Source organism: Hemicordylus capensis, chromosome 1 (genome assembly GCF_027244095.1).
Source record: "Hemicordylus capensis ecotype Gifberg chromosome 1, rHemCap1.1.pri, whole genome shotgun sequence".
NCBI lineage: Eukaryota > Metazoa > Chordata > Lepidosauria > Squamata > Cordylidae > Hemicordylus > Hemicordylus capensis.
In genome coordinates, this window is record NC_069657.1 from 198,853 (window position 1) to 219,169 (window position 20,317).

Consider the following 20,317-nt stretch of genomic DNA (forward strand, 5'->3'; position numbering starts at 1 on the left):
GGGAGGGCGGAAGGGGAGGAGGAGAAGGAGAGGGGCTTCCGCCCGCGGGCCGCCCGGGTTTTGGGCAGAAAACGAAAAGGAGCTTCATTTACCCATACTGTGCATGCGCCAGTGCTTTTGCGCATGCTCAGATGCACCGTGTAGGTGCCGCTCGCGGATGGCTGGAGCGAAGGGATGATGCTGCCGCCCGGCTCGGGAGGAGGAAGAGGAGGAGGAGGAGGAAGAAGAAGATGGCGCTGGCCGGGCCCGGCTCCTGCTCCGCCTCCTGCTCCGCGTTCCGCTTCGCCCCGGCCCGGCTCCGCTTCGGCGCCCGGCACCCCTTCTTCGAGGTGGGGGCTCCCGGGGGGGGCGGGCGGGGGGCTCTCCTCCTCCTCCCCCCCCGCGCCGCCTGACCCCCCTCTCCGCCCCCCCCCCCGGTGCTTCTTCCTCCTCCCGCAGGAGGGCGACGTGCGCCGGCATCTCTCCCTGCAGGGCCTCCTGCTGACGGGCCTGGACGCGGAGGAGGAGGAGGAGGAGGAAGCGCCCCCGGAGCCGCCCGGCAGGTCAGCGCGGCGGGGGGGGGCGCCCTTGCAGCCCGCCTCGGGGGGGGATGTGGGGGGGGCGGAGGCCGCGCCCCTCCCTCTCCAGCCGCGACCCCCAGCGCGGGGGGGGGGGGCGCTGAGCGGCCCAAAGGCTCTGGGGTGAGTGGCGGCGGCCTGGAGGCGACAGGGCCCCCCCCCACGCCGGGCCAGGGCCAGGGCCTGCCGCCACCCACACCCGCCTCCCTGGCTCTGGCTTCCTTCCCTTCCTTCCAGTGGCCGGGAGTTCCTCTGCCCGGCGGGCGGCTGCTGCCAGGCCTTGGGCTCGCTGGAGGGCCTGGAGCACCACTACAACCTGCTGCACCGGGAGGTCTGCTCCTGCTGCCGGCGCGCCTTCCCCTCCGCCCACCTGCTGGACCTCCACCTGCTGGAGTGGCACGACTCCCTCTTCCAGCTCATGGCCCAGAAGCACGACATGGTGAGCGGCGGCGGCGGCTGCCACCGCGGCCCCCCCCCAGAGGGCACACGCGGGGGGGGCTGGTGGCGCCTGCAGGCGGGGGCTGAGCAGGACGCAGCTGCCACCGGCGGAGCCCGGCTCCGGCCGCCCGAGCCCCGCACTGCCCCGTGGCTCTCCCAGGGCTCCGGCCAGGGCAGGCCGCTCCCGTCTCGAGCTGCCTGAAATCCTTGGGGAGAAGAAGGGGCGGGGGGGGGGGGGTTGGTGAGGCTGTGCCAAGCGGGTGCTGCTGCCTGGCCTCTAGGGTGCTTTCAGTGTTAGGAGTCCGATGCGGATCCTGCCCTGCCTTCCAAGTGCAGGAGGCTGTTGGGGGGAGGAGGAAGCCACCGGGCAGCTCCTTCCCCCACTCGCTGGGCTAACCTTGCCACCCCCCCCTCTAGTACCAGTGCCTGGTTGAGAGCTGTACCGAGAAGTTCAAGAGCAGCCAAGCACGGAAAACTCACCTAGTCAAAGTGCATCGGTACCCACCCGATTTCCGGTTTGATAAACCCCTGCAGTCGAAAAGGTAAAGACCTCCGCGTTGGTTCTCGCTCTCGCTCTCTCTCTCTCTGTGTGGAAGCTCACCAGGGGGTCTTGTGGAGAGGATGAGGATGCAGAAACACCCCAGAAGCTGCTTGGCGTCCCGGCAGGGCAGGGTTCCCTTGAGTCGGTGTTGTCTTTCTGCTCTTCAAAGATTTCGGGTGGGAGTCCTTTGCAGCCTGTCACGGATCCCACCATGCTGCCCCCACCTGCCCAGTGATGCTTAACTTTAACCTCTGCCACCAAGTAGACTTTTAGGCTCTCTCTGGCTGGGTCTCCTGAAACCAGCCATCCTACTTCTGTTGTATTCAAAGTTAAGCAGTTCGGCAAAGACTTTAGGTGTGGGCTGAAGAAAACAGACAGAAGTTACAGATTTTTAAACATAAAGAAGAAGTTTTACTTTGAAAACAGTTCAGTTTGGCAAATGTATTACCAAGACAGCAACCAAATGAGTACAAAGGTGAAATAAACTGCTCAAAACATACCCCAACTGGCCAGTGGGCCGTATCTCCAGAGTCCTTGCCCAGAGCCTTCTGTGCTCAGCTTCGCTTCTCCAGCAAACCCAGCCTGTCCCTTGTTCCGCCGGAGGTCCTGCTCTCACTTAAGAACAGCCCTGCTGCTGGATCAGGCCCCCCCAGCAGGCCCACCTAGTCCAGCGCCTCCTGCTTCACAGTACAGAGGCCCACCAGATGCCGCCTCTGGGGAGCCCGCAGGCAGGAGCTGAAAGGGGCCGGCCCTCTCGCCTCCCGCTGTGGCTCCCCTGCAAGTGGTCCTCAGAGGCATCCTGCCCTGGAGGCTGGAGGTGGCGTTCCAGAGCCCCTCTGACTTCACAGTTCTGGGGTTACAGTCCCAGACTGCTGGCGAGTGATGAGCTCTCCCGAGCGGTTGGCTCTCTCCTAGTGATTTCTCCGCAATCCTTTTCAGCCCTTCTTTCCTACTCCAGCTTGGATGTCCACTCGATCTTTACTCTGGCTTGTACTGCCCTAAGTTATGCTGAAGGCAACCCGCTTGTATTCTTCTTCCTTCCAAATTTTTTCAGACAAATTAATCAGCGCAGCTCAAGTTTCCTCCACTTTTTAGGAACCTCTCCAATCCCACCAAACCCTAACCCTTCTCTCTAAAAGCAAACCAGTGCAATTCATCTCCCTCCCCAACCGAGCTGTGAACTTCTCACCTCTGTGCAGCTAAGGAGCAAGGAAAGCCATTGCAGTACGAAAGGGCTTCCCGGCAAAGAGAGGTTCTGGCCTCTTCCCACCCTCCCCCCTGGGGCCTTCTGCATGCAGAGCAGCGACGGCCATGTGCACGGGACGCTGCTCTCCTCCCAGGAGCTCAGGCCCGTGTGCCAGACTCCGGCCCCTGCCCCTCCCGTGACCCTCGTGGCAGCTGCTGGGGCGCGTCCGGCTGAGAAGGCTAGTTGGCTCAGGGGCACCCGGGGGGGGGGCTTCCTGGCAGGGGCCCGAGGGCCAAGCCTGGCCCCTCCCTTGGCTGCTTTGCACCAGAACTGCAAGTGGGGGGGGGGGAGTAGGGAGGCGAGGGCAGGACTGCAGGGCCTCCTGGGTGTGGCGGGGAGAGGCGGGGTCAGGGCCCTCCAGCGCGCTCCCTTGCAGCAGGCGGCCTCCCACCGGCTCCTTGTCAGGCCAGAGTGGCAGCCGCCCTCCTCTTTCTGCAGCAGCACAAGGCAGCCAAAGCCGCTGTCGAGGGAGAGCGCCGTGCCGATGGAAGTGGCTGCGGAGGAGGCGGAGCGTCAGTCGCAGGGCGATGCCATGGAAGTGGGTCCCAGCCAGAGCACCGCGGAGGAGGAGGAGGAGGAGGAGGGGGCTGCCTGCCTGCTGCCTGGGCCCGAGAGCACCCCGGCCTTGCCTGTGGCTGAGAAGCGGCTCTACAGATCCCGGTTGGTGGCGTCTGCGGCCTTCTGCAAGGAGCAGGGCCCACGGGCTGCTGCCTCAGCATGAACCTGTCTCGAATATCCCTGTCCTGCTCGTTCAGCCTAAGCCTGCTGCAAGAAAAGCAGGAAAGGGCAAAGGCGCTGCAATGCCCGGGGTAGTCCTGAAACACGAGGAAACCCCGGCGGTTCCCCCATCCGGGCGAATGGCGTCCAGACTGTGTGGGATGGGGCTGCAGGTCTCCTGCCCCCAAAGACCAGGTCTGGAATCTGGGGCGGTTGCTGGAGGCTGAAGTGGCCTCTGGCTCGGAGCGCCTGATTTGCCAGCTGTGCCCTGGTGTGGATGCGCAGTGCACAGCCACAGCTGCCCATGTGCTGGCCATCTCCCCTTTGGGGGTTGCCTTTGGAAACGGTCTGGAAGCTGCAGTTGGTCCAAAACAGGAGTGCGGGATTATTAGCGGGGCCTTTTCATCACCTCTTGCCAGTGCCTGGTCGGCTGCCAGTCCACTTCCAGGTCCAGCTCAAAGGGCTGGTCTTGAGACTTGAAAGCCCTAAGCAGCTTGGGACACTGGAGGAGCTCTTCTTCTCCCCCCCCCGGCTTTGCTGGGGGTGGGTTTCAGCTGGCAGGAAGCCGAGGCAACCCTCTTGTGTCTTGTCTTCCAGAATCCCACCCACCATTTGTTTTGGGCAAGGGGCCACTCGGGGCTTCAAAGGCAGGAAGAAGAAAGCCTGACGGAGCCAGTTGGCGTGCCAGGAAGGATCTCCAAAGCATGGAGGAGCGGCGGCGGCACAGAGGAAGAGCTGGGCCAGCTTCCTCCCTGGGCAGAGGGCAGGCGCCATGGCGAATGTGCTGGCATGCCGAGAGGGGAGGATACCATACCAAGACGCTCCCCTGGCAAGGCAGAGCCAGCCTAGAGCCTGAAAGCAATCGGGGAAAGTTCCCAATAAAATCTTGAGCGCTTCTCTAGCGCTGTAGGAGATCCAAAGCATTGCAGAGTTACTTGCAGCACAAGCTTTAACGGCAGGTCAGGACGGCCTCTAAACTGCAGGGGAGCTTGGTTGAAGTTCGCGGTAATGGGTCTCTGCGTGTATGTGGCCTCTCATGCTCATGTTTTCAAGAACTGAGATGCCAGCATGAGGAATCCAGGAAGCAGATTCGCACAGGGTAGTGGGGAGGGAGGGAGGGAGGGATCTTGGTGCTTTCCAGCATAAGGGGGAGGTGTGGGAAAGGTCCCTCCCCCCCACGAGCTTAGCATTTAAAGTTTGACAATTGGAAGAGAACGAGGGGAGGGGAGCAGGTGACGACTGGGAGCAGATGCTGTGGCTGGTAGTCACGAGCCCCTCCCTGCCCCCGGTCTCTTGACGTGGGTGGTCATATCTCACATCAGGGCTTTCCACGGAGGGGTGGGGAGGGGAGGGGAGGGGAGGGGAAGAACTCAAACTGTCCTTTAAGGTAAGAAGGACCTGGTGACCGGAGAAGGGTGGCCCAGCTGGCCTCGGACTCCATGCAGGCATCCTGCAGCCTCTTGATCACTCTGTGCCTCATGTGCCTTTACGTGGTGAGGGAAATAAAGATGAGACCAAGAGGATGTGGCACTTCAAACCCATCTGAGTGTCTTCCATAGATTCTTTTGTTTAGATAGGTGTATTTAGAATATAAAGAATATATAGCAATAGTCTTAAGCTGGTCTGGCAAATAATTTCAGAGTCCAAGACTGGCTCCATCATAAGAACAGCCCTGCTGGATCAGGACCAAGAAGGCCCATCTAGTCCAGTATCCTGTTTCACACAGTGGCCAAGCAAGTTGTATGCGACAGACCCAGTCCTAAACAACAGCCAATCCACGATGGCGTGATCTGGCTGGCTACACGTAGGAGTATGTAGATGCATACATATAGAGACATAGGTGGAGCGGAGACAGGTATCCATTTCCCAGTGAGACAAGGACCCAAAGAAGCCTCCAACTGTGCTTAGGGTTGGGTAGGGTGAGGGTGAGGTGCAGACACTAAAAAACATAAGAACAGCCCTGCTGGATCAGGCCCCACAAGGCCTATCTAGTCCAGCATCCTGTTTTGCACAGTGACCCACCAGATGCCACTGGAAGCCTACAGGCAGGAGCTGAGGGCGTGCCCTCTCTCCTGCCATTACTCCCCCTCAACTGGGACTCAGAGGCATCCTGCCTTTGAGGCTGCAGGTGGCCCACAGCCCTCCAACTAGCAGCCATTGATAGACCTCTCTTCCCTGAAGTTATCCAAACCCCTCTTCAGGCCATCCAGGTTGTTGGCTGTCACTACATCTCGTGGGAGAGAATTCCACAAGTGGATTATGGATTGTATGAAAAAGTACTTCTGTTGGTTGGGCCTAAATTTCCTGGCAATCAATTTCATGGAGTGACCCCTGGTTCTAGTGTTATGTGAGAGGGAGAAGAATTTCTCTCTCTCCACTTTCTCCACACCATGCATGATTTTATTAGAGCTCTATCATATCTCCCCACTGTCGTCTTTTTTCTAAACTAAAAAGCCCCAGGTGTTGTAGTCTTGCCTCATAAGAAAGGTGCTCTAGGCCCCTGAACATCTTGGTTGCCCTCTTCTGCACCTTCTCCAGTTCCACAATGTTCTTTAGATGTGGTGACCTCATCTAAGCTAACTGGCCTGTAATTTCCCAGATCGCCCCTGGATCCCTTTTTGAAAATGTGTTATATTTGCTACTCTCCAGTCCTCGGGTACAGAGCCTGATTGTAGGGATAAGTTATATATTTTGGCATGGAGATCAGCAATTTCAAGGACTCTTGGATGAATGATGTCTGACCCTGATGATTTGCTAGTCTTCAAATTTTCCAGACAATTTAGAACATCAGCTCTTCTCACTTCTGACTCAGTTCTTTAGCCTCCATCCCCAAAAAGCCTGTTTCAAAACATGGTATATGCTCAGTATTCTCTGCCGTGAAGGTAGATGCAAAGAACTCATTGAGCTTCTCTGCAACCTCCATATCCTCCTTAATAATCACTTTCACTCCCTCATTATCTAATGGTCCAACCATCTCCCTGGCAGGTTTCCTGCTTCTGGTGTATTTCAAGAAGTTTTTGTTATTCCCCTTGATGCTTTTAGCAAAATGTTCCGCAAACTCTCTTTTTGCCTCCCTTATTGTCACCTTGCATTTCTTTTGCCAGAGTTTGTGTTCCTTTCTGTTCTCTTCATTTGTGCAGGCTCCAGATCTTTTACAGATTTCACAGATTTACGGATCTTTTACACACACACAGTTTTAAAACAGAGAATTTGGGACCTGTAGAAACAAAAGGAACTGAGTAGGGTCTTTATTGGAGTTTATAATGATTACTTTTAAAGTTACTCATTTCTGGCAACTTATCTTACATATTTGTCTGCTCTGACCCAAAGGAGAGCATTCTCCCTGGCTCGATTCAGTGTTTTGCCATCTATGGATTTGGAGAGAAAGTATAAGGGCGTTCCTTAAAAGGCTCAACTATCTCCCTGTGGTGCAGATGTGGGAGATACAGCTGCACATGTGCTTTTATATTGTACCTTTTACAAAACTATCCGTACCTCCTGGCTCGAACCTTTCTTGAGCAAATTTCCAGGACATCAGGATGAGTTCTATGTTGAGCTCTTCCTGTCAGTCCAGCACAAGGAAATTACCATGGCTACGGCTAGATTTTGTGCAGCTGCTATAAAAATAAATGTTTTAACAAAATTTCAATTGATTTTATGTGTTATTCTTTTTTCTTTTGATAATTGCACTATAGCTGCTTGTTGTATGTATGCTCTGCTTGGTCTTGTACTGAAAATAATATATCGGGGGGGGCAGACTTTCCAATTTCAGAAGTCATCTTCCCTTTTATGGCTTCCTTGACTTTACCTGTTAGCCATGCTGGCATCCTCCTGGACTTAGTGGTACCTTTCCTTCTTTTGGGTATACAATCTCTTCTGAAAATCAAAGTGTCCGTGTTAGACTTCATTGCCGATTCTCTCCCCACATGTATGCTGAATTTGATCACACTATGGTCACTGTTCCCTAAGAGGTTGATGCCACTGACATCCCACACCAGGTCCTGGGTGCCACTCAGAATTAAGTCCAAGGTTGCCTTCTCTCTGGTTGGTTCCAAGACCAACTGTTCTAGGACCCAGTCATTCAGCGTATCTAGAAATTTGACCTCTTTGTCATGACTTGACTGTGAATTGACCCAGTCTATGTGTGGGGAATTGAAGTCACCCATGATTACAGCCCTGCCTCTCCTTGATGCCTCCCTGATTTCCTCCTGCAACTCCCAGTCACTGACAGCGTTTTGATCCGGAGGGCGATACAAAGACACAAACACTTCTCCCCAGCCAGAAAACAAACCCTAGAAAATCTCCAGCCCTAACAGACTATGTTTCTCCTTCCCCTCTCATTTTCTTGGTGATTTATTTTTTTATTATTCCTTTGCTGTGTTCCCTTGCTTGATGTCTTCTTTAGGAGGGAAATACAAGCTTGTTGCTTCCTCTTACTCCCAGACCAGCAGGCATCTGACTCTTCTCAATTTGAATGGTCTCTCATTCAAAAGCAAACCAGGGTGGGCCCTTCTTAGCAAAGGTGACAATTCATGTTTGCTACCACTAGACCAGCTCTCCTTTGAGGACTTATTGATTAGCAGTATATAAATATTCTTAATGAGGCCGCTATTTGGCCTACATTTTAAAAATACAAAAATAGATGAAGATGACTAGAAATGAGTTTATTGTAACGCTTTAAAAGGAGAAGTCAGCACTCCACCCGGCTGCTGCTCCTGCCATGTGTTAATTCGATTTCTATACCGCACTTCCACAAATGGCTCAGGGCGGTTTACACAGAGAAATAACAAATAAATCAGATGGCTCCCTGTCCCCAAAGGGCTCACAATCTAAAAAGAAACACAAGACAGACACCAGCAGTGCTGGGGGTGGAGACAGGGCCAGTCACTCTCCCCCAGCTCAATAAAGAGAATCACCACGTTAAGAGGTGCCTCTTGGGGACTTTTGACCTGCTAGCACCCCGCGGCCTCCACCCTGATCACTTCTCCGTTCCACGTTGCAGGGCCACTCAGGCCCGGCTCTGGCACAGCAGCCTCCCCTCCAAGCGTTCAGAAAAGGCTGCGTGTTCTGGTGGGGCAGAGCTGGGTTGGCTCTGTTTCCACATGGGCTGCACACACAAAAGACACAGCTAAGAGGAGGAGTGGAGGGTGTCCCTTGAGGACAAGGGGAAGGAGGAGAGGCAACGAAAGGGCTGTGAGGAGCCTTGGTTTGCCACTTTCTGTCTCTGGGGAGACGGGTGGCGGCGGCGGCTTTGGACACCATGCCTGGTGAAGGAGACTGCTCCGCGAGCAGGTCTCCCATGCTGCATTTGCTCTCGTTAAAAGCAGCTACGGGGGGTGGGGAGCAATGTGGATCGAGAGTGCCTTACCCTGCTCACAGGGCGGGCAAGGAGACCCTTTGCACCATGGCTCTGCATCAAATCCCTCCCCTGCCTCCAATAATTTACTACTGGCCATGGGCGAGGGGTCCTGGGAAGATGGCTTATATGGAGTCGGACCAGGGGCCCCTTCTGCTCAGGGCTGTCTACATGGACTGGCAGTGGCTTGCCAGGGTTTCAGGCAAGGGACTTCACCATTTCTATCCGGAGCTACGAGGGACTGAAGCTCGAATATTCTGCATGCAAACAGATGCTCTTCCCCTGAGCTACAGCCCCATCCCCTTACAGCAGATAGTGCTTGCATGTGGTCACCCATCCAAATGAAAACTAAGACAAACTCTGCTTACCAAAGGGGACAATTCATGCTCACTACCACAAGAGGCGGTTGGACCATTAGACAATGAATGAGTGAAAGGGATGAATTGAGGAGGATATGGAGGTTGCAGCGAAGCTAAATGAGTTCTTTTGTGTCCATCTTCATGGCAGAGGATAGAGAACATATACCTGTTCCTGAACCAGGCTTTTCGAGGATGGAGGCTAAAGAACTGAGTCAGATAGAAGTGACAAGAGATGATGTTCTAAACTGACTGGAAAAACTGAAAACTAAGAAATCGCCAGGGCCAGATGGCATCCATCCAAGAGTCCTCAAAGAACTCAAATGTGAAATTGCCATCCTCCTTGCAAAAATATAACTTATCCCTGCAATCAGGCTCTGTACCGGAGGACTGGAAGGTAGCAAATGTAACACCAATTTTCAAAAAGGGATCCAGGGGTGATCCGGGAAATTACAGGCTGGTTAGCTTAACGTCTGTTCCAGGCAAATTGATGGAAAGCATCCTCAAGGATAAAATTGTAAAGCACATAGAAGAACAGGCCCTGCTGGGGGAGAACCAGCATGGCTTCTGCAAAGGTAAACCTTGCCTCCCAAACCTTTTGGAGTTCTTGGAGAGTGTCAAGTGTGTGGATCAAGGTGATCCAGTTGAAATAGTATACCTGGACTTCCAAAAAGCTTCCGACAAAGTTCTTCATCAAAGACTCTTGAGGAAACTTAGCGGTTATTGGATAAGGGGACAAGTACATGTGTGGACTGCTAACTGGTTGAAGGACAGGAAACAGAGAGTTGGTATAAACGGAGAATTTTCAAAATGGAAACTCAGACCTCAGGGATCTGTACTGGGGCTGGTGCTTTTTAATTTATTCATAAATGATCTAGAAGCAGGGGTAAGCAGCGAGGTGACCAAATTTGCAGCTGACCCCAAACTATTTAGGGTTGTGAAATCCAAAACAGATAGATAGGAGTGCCAAAAGGATCTCTCCATACTGGGCGAGTGGGCAACAAAATGAGAAATGTGCTTCAATGTTGGCAAGTGTAAAGTGATACACGCTGGGACGAAAAACCCCAACTTGAAAAAGCTGTGAAAAAGGCCAATTCCATCCTAGGGATCATTAGGAAGGGGACTGAAAATAAAACTGCTAACATTATAATGCCCTTATACAAAACTATGGTGCGACCACACTTGGAGTACTGCGTACAGTTCTGGTCACCACATCTAAAAAAGGACATTGTAGAACTGGAAAAGGTGCAGAAAATGGCAACCAAGATGATCAGGGGCCTAGAGCACCTTCCTTACACCTGGGGCTTTTTGTTCAGAAGAAAGACGACTGCAGGGAGACATGACAGAGGTCTATAAAAGCATGCATGGTGCCGAGAAAGTGGGTAGAGAAAAATCTCTCACACAAACTAGAACCAGGAGTCGTCCCATGAAATTGATCGCCAAGAAATTTAGGCCCAACAAACGGAAGCACTTTTTCACACAATACACAATCAACTTGTGGAATTCTCTGCCACAAGATGTGGTATGGGCTTCTAGTTTGGATGGCTCTATAAGAAGGGTTTGGATAACTTCATGGAGAAGTCTATCAACGGCTACTAGTCAGAGGGTTATAGGCCACCTCCAGCCTCAGAGGCACGATGGCTCTCAATACCAGTTGCAGGGGAGCAAGAGCAGGAGAGAGGGCATGCCCTCACCTCTTGCCTGTGGGCTTCCCAGAGGCATCTGGTGGGCCACTGTGTGAAACGGGATGCTGGACTAGATGGGCCTTGGGTCTGATCCAGCAGGGCTGTTTTTATTGGCTACCTGTCTCTTCACCCCTCTGTCTCTCAGCATATTGAAATTTATCCATGTTAATAGGCAAATGAGAGCAGAAAGTGCTCCAGAAAATCTCTCCAGAGAACACTCCAGTAGGATGTGGAGAATCTTGTTCTTAGATAGATCCAAATGCAGTGATATCCTCTTCACGGAACTGCATTATGCAAAGTTAGCAAAGATATGCAAAAACATTAAATGCACAATTTATTGCAGCGCAAATGGCGTAGCATTCTTCTCTTTTTGTGGAATCAAGACCTTAGAAGAATGTTCACCGGCTTTTGAGGTGATTCAGATAACCTCTAGTTTCCAAGCCTCCTTCCTGTCCAAGGCAGCAAGATACAAGATGACGGCTGGGGGCGGGATTCACGTGGAGGCTTCAAGGAAGAGTCACATCCCTTGGAACTGAGGTGGGACAGCCATGAACATCATTTCCAGTTTTCAGAGCAGTTTTTAAACCACTGTCACATTTAAATCCCATGAGGCATCCAAGTAGAGGGGATATTGTACTAACTTGAGTACCCCTAAAGTGCAAAACTCACAAATAACCTCTTGTCATTTATACTTCTGGACGCCATCCCTTCACTAAAAAAGGCAGAGAGAGAGAGAGAGAATTCCACCCCGTTCCTGGAGGCTGCTTAGCATTCCAGAGCCGAAGAAACAAAGGCCGGCCTTTTCTGCAAGGTCACTACTGCACCATTTGCACTCAAACTGCAGCAACCAAACATCTCTTGTAAATAAAAATATTTTTATTAAGTAATCTGAAATCATGCAAGGAATAGTTCTCATGGTTATACTTAAGTAAAGTGCATTCTAAAACAGTCACTATATTGTGCAATATGATAAAGAATATGAAAGATAAAAAAATATCATTCTGAACTCTAATCAATTCTTACAGACATCCAAATGCAATCCTGATCCATCGGGATTTTGAGAAGGAATTGCAAAGGCAAATCTATTGGGTTCCATGAGAACGCAAAGCAGACAGGAGATGGAAAGAAGGCAATGTCTTGGAAACACTGCACAGATCTACCGAGGACTTTTGGGCTGGCTGGCTGCTTGCCTCTGGTGTGTTGCTACTGCAGCTTCTCCATCCACCCCCAGGCTCTGCTGCTCAGTCCTTTGGGGTCCTGCAGTCAGCGTACAAGAAGCCTGGCAGCATTCGGGTGGCTGGTTGCTGCAAGTCCCAACTCTGTGTTGACTCTCCTGTTTGCAAGAGCTGAAACCACCATTGGTGCCATCTTGGATGGAGAGCAGTCGTGTGGCAGCTGCTGAGGCTGCAGTCCAGACACACACATGATTAACTGTCATGGAAGTCAATGAGAGTGTTGGCGTGACTGCCAAAGTCTTTCACTTCTACCCAAAATATTGTTTGCAGCAACATAAAACCCCACTAGAATATATTTGCACTAGTAGTTTATCCACCAGGTTCTGATGTAGATCACTTATGCTATGAAGCTGTGCAGTATTTGATCTTGTGATCACGGCCTCTACCCAAATCTGTTGCTGATTACAGCGCCTTACCCAAAACTTGATTGGAAAATTCATTAATGTGCCCTTTTGAGCCGATTCTATGTGTATGTGAATCATCCAACTAGATGCAATCTCTGGCTGCATGGATGTTTTGACAAACCTCCAGCCCTGTTTCATTGGCAGTCTACAGAAGTCAGTTCCAGTGTAAACGTTCTCCTCCACAAAACGGTATTGAGAAAGATTCCAAGTCAGGAGTGGAAATATTTCATCAGGATGGGTAATAAACATCATCACTTGCTTGAAGAGGAAGCCATGAACCAGATCTGTCCAGATATCTGTCTTTGGTATTTTCAGCAAACTCTGTAAATGTCCATTCCCAATGAAAGGGCGTGTGCCCATGGGAATCATTTCCAGGGCTATCTTGTAGATGCAAACGATTATCCTGGAAAGGGCTCCCTTTGTAAACTACAAAGGCACTGGACCCACAACAAGAACCAGGAACCCAGGGCTCTTCCTTGGAGGGAGTCGAGTTCTTTTGACATGGAATGTGCATCAGCTTTGAGTTCCTCGCCAAATCTTTCGCCAGTCTTTTCTCTAGTAGTCGGTTTGTGCTGCCTCCATGAGACCTGGAAATAATACTGTCAGCCAGAGCCCATTTGAGTGAGACTGACACACAGGGGAGTGCTTTGTTTAAGTGATACTCCACTATGAGTGTGTCATGACAGCCCCTGTGTGAAAACATCCTTTGACATCCATTTGGGTGGTTGTCCCAAATCTGTTCATGGACTGATGAGCCTGGAGAACTAATTCTACTGAAAAAAAATTGGGTTTTTTCTTTGAAGGGGGTGGGGAGAGGCCAAATTTATTTTACAAGAAACAGAATGCCTTGTGTGTGGCAGAGCCGGCCCTTCTCTGTGTGCTCCTCATCTCCGAAGTGCTCACTGTGTCGCGTCGGACCCGTTCGGAGTCATCCTCACACAAGAGCTCACGAGGAATTTGCCATGTGATACTTTGATAAGTGACACAATAAGTAATTCAAGCAACGCCACCATGAAGTTCCTTATAAGACAATTCCATCAGTAGAGCTCCTTGTAAGCCAACTCCATCCCCAAGAACAGCAGCAGCAGAAACAGAGAAGGACGAGTCCCACGCTTGCCGCCATTCCTGCATGGCCGCTGTTGGGTGGGGGAGGGCCACTATCAATGCTGCCCCCGTCCCCTTCGTCGAGGCAATATGGAGGGGCCCAGCCCTCATGACAATGGCAGTTTTTATGAGAGTTGCATATTCCTCTGTTGTGGCACTTGGTTTGATTACAGTCGTAGTTCAGGAGGGACACCTGGATACAATCCTGGTTAATACAGATCATGCCATTGCCACACGGTGTCCCATCTCTCACTGCTCCAGGATCAGCTGCGCCTGTTTCACTTGGAGAGTTTGTACCCCAGCACAAGTTGCCGTTAACAGACGTTTGGATGACGGTGCTACGCTCAGTTAAAGTAGGCACTTCCATGACATTCGAGCACTGGACTCTGCCACACAAGACATGGCTGCTTTCACATTTCTTATAAACACTACCACGAATCATCCCACAATTTCCAAAGCGGTCACCTTGAGTATTGATTTCTTTGAAGCAACTCAGAGGGGCAACTACAGCTTGCTTGCCGAAGGCCATTTTGCACTGTTCGTTGTGTGTCGAGCATTTCCCATGATAGCAGTAAGCACCAGCAAGGCATGGAGCGCCATCCTGTACATATACATCTTCAGGACACCACTCTGAAATCCCAGTGCAGTATTCAGGAAGGTCACAGATATTCATCCTTTCTCTGCAAATTGTCCCAGCGGGAAGGAACTGACAGTTGGAGCAGCATTTCCCAAAAGCACAATTGGCTCCCGACCGCAGCATACAGTTAGACTGGCAACAGGCATCTGACTCACAATGAAAGTCTGAACCACAGTCGCATTGTTCTCCACTCTCAACCACCTTGTTGCCACAGTTTTTGAGTTCATACAGTTTCTCATGTTCAGGTGGAATGAGCAGACATTGTTTCCTACTTCTATTCATTTGGCTGAAATAGCTGCCATAACTGCAATTGCTGAACTTGCTTGTGCCACTTTGTAATGCAGCCATAATGCAAGAAGGCTGATTACAAGTACAGTATTTCTCATCATGTTGCATGCCAAGGTTATGACCCAACTGATGAGCAAAGGTTATCGCAAATGAGAATGAGCTGGAAGTAATGAACACCTCCACAGCAGATGCCCAAATAGGATCACACACTGTTCCTACAAACGACAATCCAACTTGCACCCCAAAATGTTTGTAGACCAATAAGTGGCCAACATCATGCTTTAGACGCTGAACTAGACTCATTTTCCTCCAAGTATTGAAAACATCGAGCAGTTCGTCTATACTCTTAGCAATTGTGATGAGGTTCTTTTGTGACCATATCTCCAGTCCAACCATGATCACACGAATTCCAAGTGGTTGGTAGAATGAATCAGCAAAATTGATCGTATCCAGCACTTGCATAATAGTAAGAGTTTCATTTTTGCCAAAACGAATATATCGTTCATGGTCCACCACAATGGCAACCTTCGCATACTTGGTGTATGTCCGCCAGAGTCTGTCTGAATAACGGTTGCCCCCGACATCATCTGGGTTCTGGATCATGGCCTCTTGGTGACTTCGCTCCTCCTCTGTCAGCCCACAGCTCATGCGGGCAGAACTCTTCTCTTCTTCCAGCCGGTACACCACGTGCTGAAAGGCAGCAGAAGCCTGGACAGGTTCAATCTCATAGGTCTTACTGTCCACTTGCAGGAGCCCCCGGAGCCCCCCTGAGCAAGTGCTGAGGGCAGCCAGGGAGGAGAGCTTGTCCTGTACAAAGCCATGGTAGAAGCAGTCGTCCCTGATGAAAGGGTAGTCCACCTGGAGACCCCCTGCCTTGTTGTAGGTAAAGACAGGGAAGTGTTTAGGGACAAAGCCCCTCTTCTGCCTGAGGTGCACCACAAGGCCCTCTCCCTCAATCTGCAGCAGATAGAGGACCTCCTGGGGTTTCCGCTGTCCATATCTGGAGATCAGCTTCCTTGGGATGGTCACCTCGTAAGAGGCATACCTAAACCCTGGAGGCGGGATGTGAGCAGCCAACTCGCTCAGGCTGTTTCTCAGGACCAGCAGCAGCAGCCATGCAAGGCTGCTAGTCATCTTCCCGGGCAGGGAAAGAATTCTCCAGAGCAGCCGGCCCCAGCTTCTCATCCAGCGGAGGGAAGGGCCCAGCAGGGCCGGGAGCGAGACGGGAAGGGGGCTCCAGCTGACGCAGAGGAGGAGGAGGAGCAGGATTCTGTCCATAGCAACCGTCAGTGGGGTTACCTTTGTAATGGGGGCGGGGCTTGGTGAGTCAAGGATGGAACGGAATGGAGGGAGAATGGCCAGGAGGGGCCCCGGCGAAGGGCCTGGGGAGAGAGGGGGCCTCCCTGGCAGGCCTAAAGGGGGGTGGGAGTAGTCTATCACATACAGAGATGGGTGACACCCTCCAGTAGCCTAATTTCCTGACCGGGACCAGAAAAGCCTTGCTGAGTCAGACCAACGTCCAACCAGCCCAGTATCCTCTTTATCTGCAGTGGCCAACTAGATGCCTCTGGGTAGTCCACTAGTGGGGCCTAGAGACCAGTGGCCCTCTCCCAGGGCTGCTTCAAAGCAACTGGCACACAGACGCCTTCTGCCTCTAAGCCTCCTGGAGGCAGTCTGTAGCTATAATGGGGCCCAGCCGTGGGCAGACGTCTCCTCCATGAAGAGGCGCGGGGGTGGAGGGGGCAGCAGTAGCACGTAAAGCCCAGCAAGGATGCCCAACACAGATGGCGACTGCTAGCATCTGGCAACAGGGCGACAGGCTGGACTGTTCAAAACATGTGTCAGTTATATCCCACCGCCCCTATCCAAGGCACTGAACAGAATGCGAACCAGAAGGCGGCCTCTGCCAGACCGCGGAGAGAGGCAATCTTCCGTTCAAAGAGCCAGCGAGGAGGCCGCGAGGGCCATCGCTCCTGCTGAGCCAGCAGGGTGCAGAGGAGGGCCCTGGGTGGCACACGCCCCCTTCCCTGGGGGGAGATCTGCATTGGGGCATGGATGGAGGCGGGGGGGGAGGAGGTGCCTCACGGAGCTGACATGGCAGAAACGGGACACAGCCTCCCTCCCAATTCCAGCCCGTCCCACGGCAGTTCCGGAAAACACACCGACAAAGCTGGGCACTCCGGGTCCCGTGCATCCGCCTGACGGGGATGGGGCTACCGTCCAGTGGCCGGGCCCTTGTTCTGCACGCAGAAGGGCCCAGGCTCCGGTCCTGGCAGCATCTCCAAGAAGGGCTGGGCAAGAGCCTCCTTGGCCTCCAGCCCTGGGAAGCTGCCAGTGCCAGCCAGGGGTGAGCCCCTCCGGCCGCTGCTGGGCTGCAACTCCCACATCCCCACCAGGCTCCAGAGAAGCCAATGGGCAGGGGGATGATGGGAGCTGGAGTCCAAGAACGGCCTTCGGTGGGCCAAAGGCCACCCAGATGTAGAGATGTTCACTCTCACCAAACATCCCTTTTGGCCGGCAGCCAGGCCTGGAAGGCAGTCAAAATTTTTAAAAATATACCCCTAGTTTGTTTTCTGGCCCCAGCATACGATGCAAACTGTAGCCCTACGTAGAAGGAAAGGCATGGGGGGTGTGGGGTGTGTGGGCCAGGCATTTGTTTGTTTATTCCCGTCATTTCCCTCCCACCCCAAACGAAAGGTCCCTGGGCGGTTCACAGCCAGCTCGAATGGCAGCTCTCAGTCCCAGGGACTTCGGGAAGGAGCCATATGCGGACTCAGCAGGTGGAATGGCTCAAAGGCGCTTCTGCCCTCTGGGTCAGCCACAGCCAGGAGCCCAGCCCAGCCCGCTGGCCGGCCGCTCTTTCAGGGCCACGGCAACGGCCACGCCAGTCCTAGCGGCTCTGCGTCATGGCGCACCACAGCGGCAGCCTTCCCTGGCTCCGTTCTTGCTTTGCTTTGTGAGCTGGCCAAAAGACCATTGCTATGGGGGGGAGGGGGGCCACAAAACAAATACAGTTGTTTGTTATGATTTATGATTAATTATTATTATACCTGGTGTATGTATCTTTAGAGTGTGTCTGAACAACGGTTGCCCCGACATCATCTGGGTTCTGGATCATGGCCTCTTCGCTCCTCCTCTGTCAGCCCACAGCTCATGCGGGCAGAACTCTTCTCTTCTTCCAGCCGGTACACCGCAGGCTGAAAGGCAGCAGAAGCCTGGACAGGTTCAGTCTCATAGGTCTTACTGTCCACTTGCAGGAGTCCCCGGAGCCCCCCTGAGCAAGTGCTGAGGGCAGCCAGGGAGGGGAGCTTGTCCTGAACAAAGTGGAGACCCCCTGCCCGGAGCCCATCTCGCTCAGGCTGTTTCTCAGGACCAGCAGCAGCAGCCATGCAAGGCTGCTAGTCATCTTCCCGGGCAGGGAAAGAATTCTCCAGAGCAGCCGGCCCCAGCTTCTCATCCAGCGGAGGGAAGGGCCCAGCAGGGCCGGGAGCAGGACGGGAAGGGGGCTCCAGCTGACGCAGAGGAGGAGGAGGAGCAGGATTCTGTCCATAGCAACCGTCAGTGGGGTTACCTTTGTAATGGGGGCGGGGCTTGGTGAGTCAAGGATGGAACGGAATGGAGGGAGAATGGCCAGGAGGGGCCCCGGCGAAGGGCCTGGGGAGAGAGGGGACCTCCCTGGCAGGCCTAAAGGGGGGTGGGGTTGTGGGGCACACCCAGGAGCAGTTCCTTCCCTGTATCCCCAGAAGGGCCTGGGCTGCAAGATGCAGCAGTAGCAGGCAAGCCCCAGCTAGAATGCCAGTGCCAGGTGCTGGAGCCACTCGGGTTTGGCAACACCATGAGGGGGGTTCGAGCGTGTCTGTCAGTCATGCATTGCCTGCTGCTTCTGTCCAAGGCACCGGACACAATTGCACTCCAAAGCAGGGGAAATCTGCAACTATCAACCGAAACGGAATAAAGAGCCAGGGATGGACAGCCAAGCCTTCCGCTCACAGGTGCATTCCATGCAACAGGACACCGTCAAGAGACCAAGACACCCACACCCACACCCCAAAGCAAGCCCTGTGCAAGACCACTGCCTTTAGGCCCCAGGCAAGTGGGGGGGGGGGGGGAGCCCATAAGCTGGCATCCACAGAAGCAAAGGTGCATTTGCCTTGTCCTGCCTGCCTGGGCAAGGGGGAAAGCAAAAGGCCCCCGCAGGTGCTCTGCGGACTGCGGCAAGAGGCCCGTGGGCTGGTGCAAAATGCCCCTGAAGCAGAAGGGGCTGGGATGGGGCAAGCAGTTCCTAGGCTTGGGACATGCAGACCTTGGCCCACCTAGAAAGAGCTGCTTTGCAGCTGTCTTCATAAAAGACCTCGGGTGAAAAGCATTCCCAAGCATACAGCCTCCGGGCCAAAGTACACAGCCAGTGTGATATGCTTTTTCGGTGGAGTGTTTAGGCTTAGACTACAAAGACAACATGTTCTCTTGGCTTCTAGGGGATAACTTGTTTATCCCAGATACAGGCCCAGCAAATGTTGGTGAAGGCAGTACAGTTCCTTCTTCACAGAAAAGAAATGGAGGTCAGAAATTATGCTCCCCTAACATAACAAAACAGAAAGGGACCGGATCTCCTGGACTGTGGAAAAGGAAAGAATCCACAGCTCTTTCCCCAGCCCTGCCAGGAATGCTAACCCTGCACCCTCTGGCATCATTCCAAATTTGAGATAAAATGCAATTGCTCCATATTCTAAAAGCTAGGAGCGTGTCCCACTTTGCCCTTCCGAACACCTATATTGAATCAGAATTTGGAACCATCTGTTACCCGCTGTGACGTGTTTAATGATTTTTGTGTGGATAAAATCTCTCGTATCCAGGCCGACTTGGATTTAGACCCCTCAATTACTGCAGTGTCTGAATTGGAGGTGTCCAGCGACTCCACTTGTGTGGTTAGACTGGATCAGTTTCAGTTTGTGACTCGTGGGGATGTGGACAAGGTGCTTGGAGCGATGCAGCCCACCACCTGTTCTCTTGACTCTTGTCCGACATGGCTAATACTGTCTGGCAGGGAGGTTGTCGTAGAAGGTCTGGTAGAGATCATAAATGCTTCTCTGAGAGGTCAGGATGCCTCCTAGCCTTAAGGAAGCAATTACTAGACCGCTTCTGAAGAAGCCTGCCCTGGATCCCTCAGAGTTGAGCAACTATAGGCCTGTCTCCAACCTTCCATGGCTGGGCAAGGTGATTGAGAGGGTGGTGGCCAATCAGCTCCAGACAGTGTTTGAGGAAACTGATTATCTAGACCCATCTCAGACCGGCTTCTAGACTGACTATGGGGTGGAGACTGCCTTGGTCAGCCTGATGGATGATCTCCAATTGGCAATGGACAGAGGAAGTGTGACTCTGTTGGTCCTTTTGGACCTCTCGGAGGCTTTCGATACTATCGACCATAATATCCTTCTGGAGTGTCTGAGGGGGTTGGGGGTGGGAGGCACTGCTTTGCAGTGGTTCCACTCATACCTCTCGGGCAGATTCCAGATGGTGTCTCTCGGGAACTGTTGTTCTTAAAAAAAAACCCAAAAACAAACAAACCCTGAACTTCGATATGGTGTCCCTCAGGGCTCCATATTGTCTCCGATGTTGTTTAACATCTACATGAAATCGCTGGGAGAGATCATCAGCAGATTTGGTGCAGTATGTTATCAGTCTGCCGATGACACCCAGATCTACTTCTCCATGTCAGCATCATCAGGAGAAGGCACAACCTCCCTAAATGCCTG

The 20,317-nt window shown here is 52.8% G+C and overlaps 2 protein-coding genes across 5 annotated transcripts; one reads left to right on the forward strand and one right to left on the reverse strand.

The window, feature by feature from the left end:
- Positions 1–19: 19 nt before the first annotated feature.
- Positions 20–7,148, forward strand: ZNF511 (zinc finger protein 511). Of its 4 annotated transcripts, none has more exons than XM_053282922.1 (6): positions 195–329; positions 439–542; positions 795–996; positions 1,413–1,537; positions 3,221–3,442; positions 4,097–7,148. In XM_053282922.1, the coding sequence occupies exons 1-6, from the start codon at positions 231–233 to the stop codon at positions 4,164–4,166; spliced, it is 822 nt and encodes a 273-aa protein (XP_053138897.1). In that variant the 5' UTR covers positions 195–230; the 3' UTR covers positions 4,167–7,148. The 4 variants fall into 4 exon arrangements, with proteins under 4 accessions (XP_053138899.1, XP_053138897.1, XP_053138898.1 ...); XM_053282923.1 differs by having other exon boundaries at positions 3,224–3,442; XM_053282924.1 differs by lacking the exon at positions 439–542 and having other exon boundaries at positions 20–329.
- A 4,612-nt stretch (positions 7,149–11,760) lies between these two features.
- On the reverse strand, positions 11,761–15,944 carry LOC128339288 (disintegrin and metalloproteinase domain-containing protein 20-like). The gene has a single exon (XM_053282914.1). It carries the CDS (start codon positions 15,840–15,842, stop codon positions 13,557–13,559), a length of 2,286 nt encoding a protein of 761 aa, XP_053138889.1. The 5' UTR covers positions 15,843–15,944; the 3' UTR covers positions 11,761–13,556.
- Positions 15,945–20,317: the final 4,373 nt, after the last annotated feature.

What these genes read in the sequence shown, in the direction of transcription:
- ZNF511 (XM_053282922.1), top strand. Translation starts at nt 231, where the DNA reads ATGGCGCTGGCCGGGCCCGGCTCCTGCTCCGCCTCCTGCTCCGCGTTC. An exon ending in CCCCCGGAGCCGCCCGGCAG is followed by an intron (nt 543 to 794) that starts GTCAGCGCGGCG and finishes CCTTCCTTCCAG; the next exon opens with TGGCCGGGAGTTCCTCTGCC. An exon ending in AAGCGGCTCTACAGATCCCG is followed by an intron (nt 3,443 to 4,096) that starts GTTGGTGGCGTC and finishes CTTGTCTTCCAG; the next exon opens with AATCCCACCCACCATTTGTT.
- LOC128339288 (XM_053282914.1), bottom strand. Translation starts at nt 15,842, where the DNA reads ATGGACAGAATCCTGCTCCTCCTCCTCCTCTGCGTCAGCTGGAGCCCC.